The sequence below is a fragment of the Macaca thibetana genome, chromosome 13 (assembly GCF_024542745.1).
Source record: "Macaca thibetana thibetana isolate TM-01 chromosome 13, ASM2454274v1, whole genome shotgun sequence".
Taxonomy (NCBI): Eukaryota; Metazoa; Chordata; class Mammalia; order Primates; family Cercopithecidae; genus Macaca; species Macaca thibetana.
In genome coordinates, this window is record NC_065590.1 from 89,486,715 (window position 1) to 89,501,571 (window position 14,857).

The 14,857-nt window shown below is 35.3% G+C and overlaps 1 protein-coding gene and 1 long non-coding RNA gene across 5 annotated transcripts in view; one reads left to right on the forward strand and one right to left on the reverse strand.

Annotated features, from left to right (window-relative positions):
* The window catches only part of LOC126933970 (uncharacterized), a 36,400-nt gene that overhangs the window by 15,119 nt on the left and 6,424 nt on the right, over nt 1-14,857 (forward strand). The gene's annotated exons all lie outside the window — the stretch shown is intronic.
* The window catches only part of GEN1 (GEN1 Holliday junction 5' flap endonuclease), a 31,989-nt gene continuing 17,756 nt past the window's right edge, over nt 625-14,857 (reverse strand). For all 4 annotated transcript variants that reach the window (XM_050754274.1, XM_050754276.1, XM_050754275.1 and 1 more), the window contains 8 exons: nt 14,585-14,676; nt 13,091-13,241; nt 12,741-12,777; nt 12,574-12,654; nt 11,520-11,650; nt 7,599-7,660; nt 5,263-5,406; nt 625-4,782 (listed from right to left, as the gene is read on the reverse strand). In XM_050754274.1, coding sequence (XP_050610231.1) covers nt 3,467-4,782; nt 5,263-5,406; nt 7,599-7,660; nt 11,520-11,650; nt 12,574-12,654; nt 12,741-12,777; nt 13,091-13,241; nt 14,585-14,676 — 2,014 coding nt within the window. In that variant the 3' untranslated portion in view covers nt 625-3,466. The remainder of the gene's footprint in view (nt 4,783-5,262; nt 5,407-7,598; nt 7,661-11,519; nt 11,651-12,573; nt 12,655-12,740; nt 12,778-13,090; nt 13,242-14,584; nt 14,677-14,857) is intronic.

A 14,857-nucleotide genomic window follows, 5' to 3' on the forward strand; every position in this document is an offset into this window, starting at 1 on the left:
AGTATTTCAAAGGGAAGCAAGGCATCCTCAACAAGACAATGAAGTGGTTAGCAAATACGTCAGCAGCAACTGGTAAAATTTGATAAACAAGCGGTAACATGACCACACCAAGGAACAAGAACATGGAATGCTTTAAAAAGAATTGGTATAGCGTGGACAATGAAAACAGAGAACTTGAGGAGGAGAAAGTATAATTTTACACTTACGCCTGTTTAGCTGTATCAGCGGTCCCCACCCTTTCCGGCACCAAGGACCACTTTCATGGAAAACAATTTTTTTATGGACGATGCGGGTGAGATGGCTGTGGGATGAAACTGTTCCACCTCGTATCATCAGACATTAGATTCTCAGTAGGAGTGCGCAAACTAGATCCTTGCATGTGTAGTTCACAATAAAGGTTCGTGCTCCTATGAGAATCTAATGCCACTGCTGATCTGACAGGAGGCAGAGCTCAGGCGGTGATTCTTGCTTGCATGCCGCTCACCACCTGCTGTGCAGGCCGTCCTGACAGGTCATGGACTGGTACCTGTCCACAGCCTGGGGACACCTGAGCTATATAGCAAAATGAACCTAGACTGGCCACTCCCAACTAATTGTTATTTTCACCTCATACAATCTCAAGAATGCCTCTAGATATTTTATTTACCTGGTCTAGATGGTCCTAAACTATCACAGCCACGACTGAACAAATCAAAATAAGCAGAACCTTGGAAGAATGTTTTAGCAACGATTTTTTTCTCTGAATATACAAAACATTGCAATACAGTCCTTAAAAAGCTGTTGAGACGATACAAGGTTTGTAAAGAATCTAGTTGAATGCTTAGCACACGGTATAGCTAATACACATTAGTTTTTCCCCTTCCTCATTCTGGAATTGGGATTGTTTCCACTTTTTGGCTATTATGAATAATGACGCTATGGACATTTGTGCACAGGTTTTTATGTGGATGTATGTTTTCATTTCTCTTGGGTATATACCTGGGAGTGGAACTGCTGGATATTAACTCTACATTTAACCATCTGAATACCAGAGTTTTTCCAAAGTGGCTGCCCCATTTTACATTCCTACCAGCATGTTATGAGAATTCCAATTTCTCCACATCCTCATCAATACTAGTTATTATCTTTTTGATTGCAGACATTCTATTGGGCGTCTTGTGGCTTTGATTTGCAATTTCCTGATGACTAATAGTACTGAACAATTTTAAATGTGCTTATTGGCCATTTGTATTTCTTCTTTGGAGAAATGCCTGTTATTTTGCCCATTTTGAAGTTGTCTTTTTATAACTGAGTTATGAGTTCTTTATATACATCCCTCTAAGATACAAGTCCCTTACCACATTTATGATTTGCAAATATTTTCTCCCATTCTGTAGGCTGTCTTTTCACTTTCTTGATGGTGTCATTTCAAACAAGTTTTTAGTTTTGATGAAGTCCACTTTGTGTATTTTCTTTTGTTGCCTATGTTTTGGGTGTATTTAAGAAATCCTTGCCTAATCCAAAGTCACAGACTTATGTCTATGTTTTCTTCTGTTTTATAGCTGTAGCTCTTACATTTAGGTCCTTGATCCATTTTAAGTTACTTTTTAAATATCATGTGAAGTAGGAATCAAATGTCATTCTTTTTTACGTAGATATCCAATAGATCCAGAAGACAGTTGGTTCAAAGACAGTTTTGTTTTCCCATTGAATTGTCTTGGCACTCTGGTTTAAAATCAACTGACCATAAATGTGAGGGCTTTTTTCTGAACTCTCAATTCTATGCCATTGATCTATGTTGACCTATACGTCTACCTTTATACCAGTACAACACATTCTTCATTACTGTAGTTTATATACTTAAAATCAGGAAGGTGAGTCATTCAAATTTTTTCGAGATTCTTCTTGTGTTTCTGAAATTTCCATATGAATTTTATAATCAGCAAAGAAACCAGCTGGAATTAATAGGAATTACATTTAACCTGTAGATCAGTTTGGGGAGTATTGTCATCTTATGTCTTCTGATTCATCAACATGGAATGTATTTCCATTTATTTAGAGGTGTACAGAAATACAGTTAAGGCTGGGTATGGTGGCTCACACCTGTAATCCCAGTACTCTGGGAGGCCGAGATGGGTGGATCCTTGAGGCTAGGAGTTGACTAGCCTGACCAACATGGGAAAATCCCATCTCTACTAAAAATACTAAAAATTAGCCAGGCATGGTGGCACACACCTGTAATTCCTGCTACTCAGGTGGCTGAGGCACGAGAATCGTGTGAACCTGGGAGGCAGAGGTTGCAGTGAGCCAAGACGGCGCCACTACACCCCAGTCTTGACAACAGAGTGAGACTCCGTCTCAAAAAACAAACAAACAAACACAAACAAAATACAATGATCATTGCACAATTGGTCTTGTATTCTACAACCTTGATGAACTCATTTTATCAGTTTTAATAGTTTTCTAGTAGATTTCTTAGAATTTTTGATACATACAATCTTGTCATCTGCAGAGACAATTTTCCTCTTCAATCTGGATACTTCTCTAGAATTTTTGAGTGCGACCTAAATTAATGCAAGATTTAATATTTGGTGGTATTAAAGTCAATATTGCATAGATTTAAAACAAAAGGGGGAAAAGTGATACAGAAGGAAAAAATAGAAAAATAAAAAAATTAGCAGGCAAGAAAACTGATTCCCACAGGATTATTAGTTAGCTATGTGATCCTGGGCAAGTTTCTAATCCTTTTGGATTAGAAATACATTTGATTTTCAAATCTTCTTCCACTTGATATACGTGTGAACTTCTGGGCTTTGCTCAGTTTATTCAGCCATTACAAGCATGATTTTTACTAAACATACTGACATCTTCTCTCCTTTTCTTTTTGCCCCTCAAAAAAGAGACTAAGACACCAAAAGTGGAAGAGCACACTAAAGGTAGCTTCACACTGAGGGAGAATATAACTCTCAGCAAAGAGTTATAATGGAAGACTTCCAAGGCCTTCCAATGTGGAAGAGCACACTAAAGGTATCTTCACACTTAGGGAGAAAATAACTCTTAGGAAAGAGAGTTATAACGGAAGACCTTGCAAGGCCTTAAAAGAATGCAGAGAAGTATAAAGAATTATCCTCTTGGGAACAAGCTGGAATATAAATACTTTAGAGGCTTGTGGAAGAAAAAGTAAAAATGAACAAAGAGATGAAGCATTTACTCTGTCAAGTACTATACCAATATTTTAAAACCACAATTAAGGAATAATAAGGACATAATAATGACATGCATTATCAGAAGTTTTCAATACAGAGGATCTTTTAAAACCCGAGTTTTAGGTGACATTTTTAAAATCACAATTTTGATTAAAATGGTGTTTCATGACATAGAGAACATTAAAATTTTTACCACACATGAAATAGATACCTTCCCTCTGTCTCTGCTATTGCTGAAGAACTAAAATAATAAGTTATACTTAAGTGTTTTAAAGTTCCTTTCAAGTGCTTTGGAATCTTAGTTTTAATCTCTGGCGTAAAGGAAGAGGACTATCCAAACAAGTAACAGAGTTGGTTTCTTTCTTATGACATTGTAGAGAACTCAAAGAACTTTTTGCTGAATCTGGGAAACAGCTTTCTTCATTTTCAGCTGTTTTATAAGATCTGACACACTGTTCACTTTCTTTAATATGTATCTTAGGGCTACCCAACTTGTTATGGCCACTTTCTTTGAACTGCGTTGTATTTTGCTTTTGAGAACTGTGCTTCATTCTTTGAGTTGTGTACTTAGCTCTCCCAAACACTGGGGCACTTTGTTCATCAGAGGAATGTCTGTTAAGGCAAACACTCTTCTTCATTAAAATTTTCTGAGTGGTTTGCATATCAACTTTTCTACTATGATCTAAAGCAGTATTTGGTGGTCTAACATTGCAGGTCTTTACTACTGTGTTACTGATAGAATAAGGTGCAGAAGTATTGACTTTATAGTTTTCCTGAAGCAGCTGGTCTCCTTTTAGAACTTTAGAGTTTCTGGATTCATTTTGCAAGGGAATTCCTGGAAGATCCTTTGAAAGATGTGATGTACAATCAGAACCACTGTTAGCAATATAAGGTTCTTTTATACTAAGTATGGACAAAGTTTTCAGGTTGACATCTGGTTGTAGACTATCCTGAGGATATGATGATTTTATAAATATTCGTTCCTTTAAAGGCAAATCCTGAAGACATAAATCAGTAATGCCAGAAAGTAGATGCTCTTCAGGACTAATCCTATCAGAATCCTCATCCAACACTTTCTGTATGTTTGCAGTATACCTTTCTGATTCACATGACAGTTGTTCTGGGATATTTTCAAAGCCACCAGGGATGGCTGATAGCTCTGATTCAACTTCTGATTTTAAACCGTGAGAAAAAGTATTCCTTTGAATAGCTGGAGAAGTACTAAAAGATGTACCTTCCCAGTCAATAGTGCTCAAGTGTAGATCAGCAATCACAGATATATTACGAGATGAGGTACTGGGTTGACTAGATTCTGAAATTAGAGACTTACTGACAGCTTTAATCTGTATAGCCAAAGGTCTTGGAGAAGACAAGAACTGTTCTTGTACATTCAAACATGGAGTAGTTTTAGGTAAAAGCAAGCTATTCAGCGAGGCAGATATAGATTCCTGTGGTAATGCAGAATCAGGGGAAATCCCCAACTTTAACTTGGAATTCTGCTTATGAAAGATTTCACATGTGGGTTTTAAAGTCATGTGTGACTGAAAGCTCATTACTTCATCTGGTTCTGGCAAATTATTTTCTTTAGGCTTAATACCTGAAAAAAAAAATACATATAATCAACATTTATTTTCTTTGCTTTAACTTGGGTAAAAACAAATAAATAAACAGTTCAGAGAGAAATCTATATGAATTTTTTTGGCTTTTTTTGGTCTCAGTGCATTCCTAGATTATAAAATATTTCCCTCTGAAAACAATTGAGCTGTTTCCCTCACTGAGTTCTGGGAAATGAAGAAAATGTATTTAAAACCCGAATATGCTATAAACAGTAGCTGCTGACCAATTGGTCAGTATAACTATTATTATTACCAATTGGTTAAGTTAGTAGAGCAGAATGTTTTATTCCTGGCTTTTCAGCTTTAAAAGAAAGTATGTGAAGACAAGGAAGAATATAATTCTTGACTCTTGATTTTATAGATTTTTCAGTAAAATTTAGACAGAGTAGATTCAAACAGAAGAGGTGGCTCTTCTATAACATTTGCATGTGGCATAAATAGCTGTCAAACCCAAAACTTACGTTTTTGTTTCTTCCCTTTAATTTCTAACTTTTGTTTTTGGTAAATAGCAACGATCTCAGGATATGCTGCTTCAAACAATGATTCTTCTTCTATTGTTAGCAGAGCAAATTCTCCATGTTGTTTATCTTCCATAGCATAATGTTCTAAAAGATTAAAAATACAGCAAAGCATCCTTAATTACACATTTTTAAAAAATCCAGTTGGCCAGGCTTGGTGGCTCACACCTGTAATCCAGCACTTTGGGAAGCCAAGGCAGGCAGATCATGAAGTCAGGAATTCGAGACCAGCCTGACCAACACGAGTCCAGCCTGACCAACATGGTGAAACCCCATCTCTACTGAAAATACAAAAATTAGCTGGGCGTGCTGGCATGTGCCTGTAATCCCAGCTACTCGGGAGGCTGAGGCAAGAGAATCACTTGAACCCGGGAGGTGGAGGTTGCAGTGAGCCGAGATCGCACCACTGCACTCCAGCCTGGGCAACAAGAGCAAAACTCCATCTAAAAAAAAAAAAAAAAAAAAAAAACAAAAAAACAACTTCAATCTTTCCAGGTAACTAGGTTTACCAGGTAAAATAAGTCATTCACAAATGAACTATTCACTGCAAATCTTGCTTTATAACACCTATATTCTAACAATCTGTTGATAGCAGTACATAATTTATTTTCTTTTTGCCTGGCAATAGCTGGAGATTCTTTCTAAATTAGAACTTTAAATTCTCTTATTCTGAGATGGTAGCAGTAGCTGAAAGAATAGAAAACTTTGTTTAGGTAAGGTTAGTTGGTTTAATTCAGTTAAGTAAGTGTTAAAATTCCAGGTAAGAAATGAAATAGCTTCCTTAAACTCAACATCAGCTTTCTTTAGTGATGGCTTCTGAAAAGAACACAACTGAAAGGGTCATCAAAAGCATTACTACTTTCCAGGCCGGACGCAGTGGCTCACGTCTGTAATCCCAGCACTTTGGGAGGCCGAAGCGGGTGGAACACCTGAGGTCAGGAGTTCGAGACCAGCCAGGCCAAAATGGCAAACCTCCATCTCTACTACAAATACAAAAATTAGCCAGGCGTGATGGCAGGTGCCTGTAACCCCACCTACTCGGGAGGCTGAGGCAGGAGAATCACTTAAGCCCAGGAGGCAGAAGTTGCTGTGAGCCAAGATGGTGCCACTGCACTCTCCAGCCTGGGCAACAGAGCAAGACTCCGTCTCAAGAAAAAAAAAAAAAAAAAAGTATTACTACTTCCCAGATTGTTGTTTCAGAGGGTATCAATGTCTCAAGCCCAATCTAACTGGACTTACAAGTAATTAATAAATGAAAATAAAAATGTTCATATGTAAATTTACAGTACAGTGTATTTACAGATAGTACACTAGATTCTTGGGTTTATATGTGGGCAAAACTATAAAATAAGCCAAATTATAAAGAATATACTGATAAGTTTAAAGCAGAAACAAAGAGAATGAGTGATTTTAAAAGTGTTCCTTAGTTAAACTAGCTTGGAGTACATTTTCTCCTGTAATAGCTCCCACGAGGATCAGTGAAAATGGGTATCTGATCCTCAGTTCTTGACAGGAGAGATGCATTGCCAAACTGAATTAATATCATTTTCTTTCCTGAAAATATACTGGTCGGTGTAACTGTTTCTAAATACTTTTCAAAATTCTTCAACATTCTATCTTCCTCTTACTGCTTGGAATGATTTATCTAATTCTCTGTAATTTCATTCTTCAAAGTTACCTACAGTTTAAACTTTCATTGGACAAACCTGTTCTCTCAAATATGATCATACAGTTTAATTTCAAAGCCAAACAGAAATCAACTTGGTGTCATTTTCCATTTTAAATTATCTGTGTTTCACTATCTCCAGTTTGGGAGCTAATTCAGAGTTCCCTGTAATTCTACCTGTAGCAAAAATAAGAATAATTTGACAATAAAAAATTCCCACTGAAAACTAAGCAGGGTTAAAAAAAAAAGGAAAGGAAGTGTATCCCAGGGGTTTTTTAGCAATCTCAATTTTTTCAGATGGACTTATACATGACATTGAATGACCAGAGCATTTGTAAAAGCATATTTGAGAAATATAAATAAAAATTATTTCAGCATTACTTCCTTAAACATTACAAAAGAAATGTCAAATTAGGACATTAAAATAAAATCAAAGTTTATCATGTTTACTATTAGTCAAAACCTATCTAAAATAACACAGGCAAACTATGAAATCAACCTGTGGTGCATATGATGGGTTTCATCTTTATTTTTCACACACACGTACAATATTTACTAGACATACATGGTCAAATATTATAAATGGAATATTTTGCTTAAAGTGAATACATACCAGGCTTTTCCCATTCTATTTCAAAACAATGAACTCCATTTCTGATTCGAGTCTTAACAATTCTGAAAAACAAATTCATTTAATGAAGTCTAATTGCAAAAGATATTTGGAAATTTTCCATTTGTAACCTGAATAATTTCCATAGTTTTTTTTTTTCCCCCCAGGTAAAAACATTTAAAGGAATTACTGCCTAGTCCTTTGACTAGTTTATTCAAAAGATAATATTGTTAGGTACATAGAGTTTATTATTATTAGATCTTCTAAGTCAATTGTTTCTTACCTTATTATGCAGTGTTCCTCACTTCCACAATAATGATTTTTGCTTTAGTTTGTTATATTACTTTGGTAAGTACAGTATTTTCCTACTAACTGTTCTTAAATCTCTTTTATTTTCAAATTCTGTGTAGTATTATTCTACATGTACCTTATAAGCTGAATATTGCTGAGTTTTATTTACTTATCCAATATAATACGTCTTTTAATATGTGAGTTTAATCTGCTTACATTTTTGGTGATTACTGATATAGCTGCTGGATTCATTCATGCATCTTACTTTGTCACCAGCTTTTTCTTTGTTCCTTCCACCTTCCTTCTTTCTGTATTCTTTTGGTTTGATAGTTTTACTTTCTTATTTTAATTGTGCTGGTTTGGAAGACAGATTATATTTCTAGCAGGTGTTTGAATGCATACTTTGGGAGTTTTGGCTTATCATCATCATCATCATGTATTAATCATTACATACTATACAAATATTTATATATATAATTTTTTCTAGTCAGTTTATTAAATTATCCAAATATGTTTCAATCAATTCCTGGGCTGACCACTGTTTCTTGTAATTCACATCTTCCCTCTGTGTTCATTTTTTTTCTTGCTGACGTATATCCTTTAACAACACTTTAAAAAAGAAATTATCCTTTTCTTTGAGTCTTGCTGTGTTTGCCCAGGCTGGAGTGCAGTGATGCCATCTCAGCTCACTGTAACCTCTGCCTCCTGGGTTCAAGAGATCTTGTGCCTCAGCATCCCAAGTAGATGGGATTACAGGCGTGTGCCACCACGCCCAGCTAATGTTTTGTATTTATAGTAGAGAGGGGTTTTTGCTACATTGGCCAGAATGGTCTAGAACCCGTGGCCTCAAGTGATCCGCCTGCTTTGGCCTCCCAAAGTGCTGCTGATCCAGGCATAAGCCACCACGCCCAGCCCTTTAACAGCACTTTTAAGGAAGGTTTATGAGTGGTAAACTCTCTTAGTCTTCATATGTTTAAAAACGCTTTTCCTATGAATGATGTTTTAATGATTTCAAGGTTGTAAATTATTTTTACTCGGTACTTTGAAACATCACTCCAGCATCTTCTGGCATCTATTACTGTTATGAAAGATGTGTGCTATCAGATAGTTGATCTTTTTCCTTTGATAGTTCCCAGCAAACTGTTTATTCTGAAAAATTTCAAACCTTTATAAAAGTGGCAGAAATAGTACAATGAATACTCACATGCTATTACTGAGATTCATCAATTGTTAACATTTTATCACACTTGCTTTCTCCATTTGCAAGTTAGTTGCAAACACATCTCATGGCACATCGCCCCCAAATACTGCAGCCTATGTAGAGTATTTCCCTACACTGCCACAAAAAACTATCACACTCTGGAAGTTTAACACTGATACAATATACAGACCATATTCAAATTTCCCCAATTGTCCTAAAAAAAGGTCCTTTATGACTTAAAAACAATTCAGAATTCAATCAGGATCATTTTTCTCGAATTGTGTTGTCTCTTTATTTTAATCCAGAAAAACTACCTAGATTTTTTTTGTTTCATTTTTGAAGAGTCCAGCATAATAGCTCCACAGAATGGTTTTCACTTGGATTCATTAGAGTATTTCCTCATGATTAGATACAGATTAAACTTTTTTTTTTTTTTTTGAGACAGGGTCTCACTCTGTCACAGTTTGGAGTGCAGTGGTGTGATCTCAGCTCACTGCAACCTCCACCTCCCAGGCTCAAGCAATCCTCCCAACTCAGCCTTCCAAGTAGCTGGGATCACAGGTGCTCTCCACTATGCCTGGCTACTTTTTTGTATTTTTGGAAGAGATGGGTCTTGAACTCCTGAGCTCAGTCGATCCACCGGCCTCAGCCTCCCAAAATGCTAGGATTACAGGTGCAAGCCACCATGCCCTGCCTAGCTCAAGCTTTTTTGGCAAAAATATTATATAATGTGGTATCTTTCTCAGTTTAACATATTAGAAAGCATATGAAATCAGACTATTGTCCTTTTATTGGAAATTAATCATTTAGTTAAACTGACGTCCACTGGACTCCTCCACTTTTGAAGACATCATTTTTCCTTTGTAATTAATTTGTAGAGTGGTACTTGAGACTGTGACTATCCTTTCTCTCCAGCAATCTTTCATCTAATGGTTTTAACATCCATTGATGATTGTTGCCTGATTGGTTTGGTACTTTTTAAGATACTCCTTTTATCGTTGATGTCTACAATATGCCTTGGGTATTTTATGTATTGTGACTATAATTTGGAGTATAACTTTATCTGTCTTAAATTTTGGAAAACTCTCAGACATCATCTTTTCAAAATTACTTTTCTTTTTTTTTTTTTTTTTTTTTTTTGGGACGGAGTCTCGCTCTGTCGCCCAGGCTGGAGTGCAGTGGCCGGATCTCAGCTCACTGCAAGCTCTGCCCCCTGGGTTTACACCATTCTCCTGCCTCAGCCTCCCGAGTAGCTGGGACTACAGGCGCCTGCCACCTCGCCCAGCTAGTTTTTTGTATTTTTTGGTAGAGACAGGGTTTCACGGTGTTAGCCAGGATGGTCTCGATCTCCTGACCTCGTGATCCGCCCGTCTCGGCCTCTCAAAGTGCTGGGATTACAGGCTTGAGCCACCGCGCCCGGCCTCAAAATTACTTTTCAACCTTTTCTTTTATTAGCTTCTAGGAATTAATCCAAAACTACTCTTAAGCATTTTTTATGAGAGTCTTTGAAAAGATTTCTCTTCCAAATTACAAATTTTTTTTTGACCAAGTTCAGCCTAGAGTCCCCTTTATTGCTTTTTATTTCATCAACTATTTTTAAGCTAATAGTTCACTTTTTATATCCATCCATTTACATACACTTTTATAATTTTGCCTTCTGTTGCTTACAGACATATGTCTTCATCTTTTTGAGGATTCTAGCATTCTGAAAGGCCAACCACACCCACCCCTTGCATAAAACCTGTCAGACTGTTTTAAAACTTAATCTAAAGTGAATTCATGACTTTTGATTTTTAAAATATTGTATTTCTTTATATGTTAAGCTTTCTTCTTCAATTCTTTTATATTTTATCTGTCTTCACTTCTATCTCTCTTGTCTTTTTGAATGATTTCCAGTAGGCTTTCTGGGTTTCAGGCAGCATTTGGTTAGTTTTTTATTGTCTACCCCAGCCTCTTATCTCCTGATAGGAACAGAGAAATTCCACCCTACCTACTGGGTTTCAAGAAATAAGCCTGACTCCATCAACATCTTGCACTTTTGGTCCCTGTTTTTTTTTTTTTTCTCTCTGAAGTGATTTATCTCCTGGATGATACTGCTGGCTTCTAGATTTAAGGCTCTGCAAAACCAGTTTTAGGTCCCGCATTACCTTTACACGTTTGTTCCTTTCCTGGTCCACTGAAACAGTTGTCTTATAAAGGCTGGCTATATCCTTTTATGCTTGTTTCTTTTTATAATCTATTATTACTATGTGTTTGAAGTAGAAACGTATGATAAAGCATGACTTACTATGTTGTTCTGATTATAAGCTTTTAATATTCCAGGAGGCCTTTCCTCCACCTTTACAAAAACAAGCTTAAAGATATTAGGAATATTTTAATTATAAGATATTCAAGTAAAAACACCATCTTCACCATACAGTTCTTTACATTACCGAATTGGCTGTAGTTGATTAGAGTTTCTGCTACCAAGCTTTCTTTCTATCATGTCGTAACGGGTCAAAAGTACCAGCAATTTCTCACATGCATAGTGATTGGGCCACTCCATTTTTTCAAGAGTAAATCTCTGTAAATATAATAAAAATAAAACAAGATTTTGTTACCTCTTGGAGACAAATAGCACTCCCAGGTGATATTAATAATTTTTCCTTTAGAATTAACATAAGTTAAAGTAGTATCAATGAGAATATTCTAGAAAGAATAAGCCTCCTAAAGAAGAATCATTATTGTATAATGATTAAGAGTGAAGGCTCTCGGTTTGAACACCAGGATGATATTTCTTAGATGTTGGGTAACTCACTTAACCTCTCTTAGCCTCAGTTTTACCATCTGTAATGTGAAAATATTATAACCCAGTTCACAGATTATAAAGGCTGAGATTACATGTAACGCGTTAAACACAACAGCAAATTTTAATGTCTAATAAATGTTGGCTGCCATTATTAATACTTGTAAGTACCCAGCTGTTGCAATTTATTGAACCACTCCATGTCCCTAGCCACTATATTAGGAGTTAATATAATCTCATTTAATCCTCATGGTGACTTCATGAGATAATATTATTTCTATTTTGAGAATAACACACATCCAGGGTCACACAGTAAATGGAATATGGTCCAAATTTAAATTTAGATCATTAATTTCAGATCTCAATGTTTTTTGTAAATGATACTACCTTCCATAATTATATACTTGATCTTGACATTCTCTTGTTATTAAACCCTCTTCCCCCAAAATATCCTTGGATGCAATATATCCACGTATGCTAATTAAGGCATCTTCTAAAACAGCATAACTGTACTTTGTCTTATAGTGTGCAAAGTATGGCTACTGTATGGCAAATGAGAGATTAGAAATAAATGCTGAAAAAATATAAGAGCTGCCTGTCTTAAGTTTAAACCTCCTCTCACACCAATCAGAGTGAATACCTGTTCCTATCTTTCCAGCATATAACTTCATACGGTAAAGCAAGAATTTATTTTCAGATACCTGAAACAATAACAAATCAGGTCTTTGGTACCTGATAACCTTCACCAATTTATCCTTGTTTAAAAGGAATTCTTGAATAACCTAGCAAGAAAAAAGAAAATAGGAATTGAGACTTAAACTTCTAAGAAAGTTTCTACAATTAATACAGTTGAATTACTGGATATTACCTCATGGAATGGGAATCCCTCACAACTGCAAGCTTTCCTGAAAAAAAAAATTATATATATGTTATTACTATAATCAGACAATTTTAGACTCTGAAATCATCTCAGCCAATCTCCTCCCATTTAATAAGAAATGTGAATTTACAGTATCCCGAACAGTCAAGCTTCTCTTTGAATAACTATTACATTACTATCTCCTAGGTTAGCTAAGTTTTCGAACAGAAATGAAAAAAAGTTTTGTTAAACATATGACTAGTCTAGACAAGTGAGGAAAGATTATGTGGAAATAATTCAACCAAAGGTATGTGTATAGGTCATGCCAGGAAAAATCATGAGTTTTTAAACAAACTTACTTCTTCATATTGTTCTCTACTTCACTGAGTTGCCTATCATGTTCTGTGCGGTGCCAATCACAAGGGCAGCAGTATTCATAGTCATGTGGCTCACAGTATTTATCACTTTTACATAATCTGCATCCATTACGTTCATGATCCTTAGGTGAACCTTTATGGAGACCCAAAACAAGTATATCTTTTGCCTTTTATAATTACTTTCCACATACATTCTTTTTGCCTGTATCTACATTTTCCAAAATTAATATTGCCTAGCACACTACCTAGCATATAGAAAGGTTTCAATACATTTAGGATGAATAGAGTAATAGACACCATAGTAATTCTTGGGCTCAAGTAGATCTTGAACTATTACTATCACATGACACTTTAGAAAAAATTATTCTTCTATTTGAAAGTGTTAATTAGACATTTGAAATTACACATTTACAATAATCAACAACAGAAAACTTTCTGGTTTAAGTAGAAGCTACATGCATAAAAACTAGAATGTAATTATTGGCAAAAAAAAGATTATTTACTTAATAGAATAGCTCTAATAGAATAGTTTCTTTAATGAGTGTATTAAAAGAATATAGCAGTTAATTACCTCTGCTAGTGTCTAGCTCTCAGTAACAGTTATTTTTAAACTATCCTTGGAACATGAACAAATGATGACTGTGGCACGGGTGTGGAAATTGAATTCCCTTTAAAAGGAAAGTGTGATTACTTTCAACATTGTCTTGAGAATATGTAAGAGCATATATACTGGATATGACCTAAAACTGTCATTTGTAAGTTATCAAAAAACTATACAATAGCATCTTACTTATAAAAACATTTATTTTCTTCCATGATTTTATCTATAATAATGTTAATAAAAAATATATTAAGACAATTAGATATAGCAGAATTTCTTTTAAAAGATGAGTTAACATGACATCCTATTCTCTTTTGGGAATGAAAGGCCTTTCTGATCCAGTACGTGTTCTGCAGTACCTTTTTTTTTTTTTAAACCAAGACTAATGAACAAGATCTAAGCTATTTTCAACAATAGTAAACATTAGAAATTAGTTTTAAGTCACTGTCTTCATACACAATTAAAATGCATTATAGGACAATGAAGAATCTTTTAAGTGGATAAATACAAATCACCAATATATTAACAAATGGTTTCAGTTCCATTTTCCCTAAGACTTATTAGTATATATTTTTTTCTTAAAATGGATTTCTATATTGAAAACATAATTTTAAGATCTAATTAATTTGGTATCATGGTTTGAAACTGTAGTTATCCTATATTTATCATCTACATCACATTATTGGTTTCAACAAACATTTACTGACTACTATGTGTATATAACAAAACTGACTCCAAGGAATTCCCAATCTAGTGGAGAAGACAATGTAAAACCCTTCAAAGTATTATTAGCATTGGTATGTAAAAAGCACTATGTGAACAAGAATTAAAACATAGGTATGAGATACTAATAACAATTCCCTATGTCTCCTTACCTGGATGGGAACATACAGAACAATGAGCCAGCTTTTTAGTGACTAGCGGTTGTGGACTAGAGTTACAAGATGTTTCATTCCACCGATTAAACCTTTAATAGAAAGTGGTTTTTAAAAAAAGGAAAAAAAATGAGGTCACAAAACCGATATGTTCTCAAGTATCAGGCTCATCTATTCCCTTTCACCTACCTAATTATTTTCCCTTGGGTGGTTGATAAAGTTGCTGGCCTAGCATGGGAAAACCCTCAGTCACAAGTTTTAAATGTGGCCCCA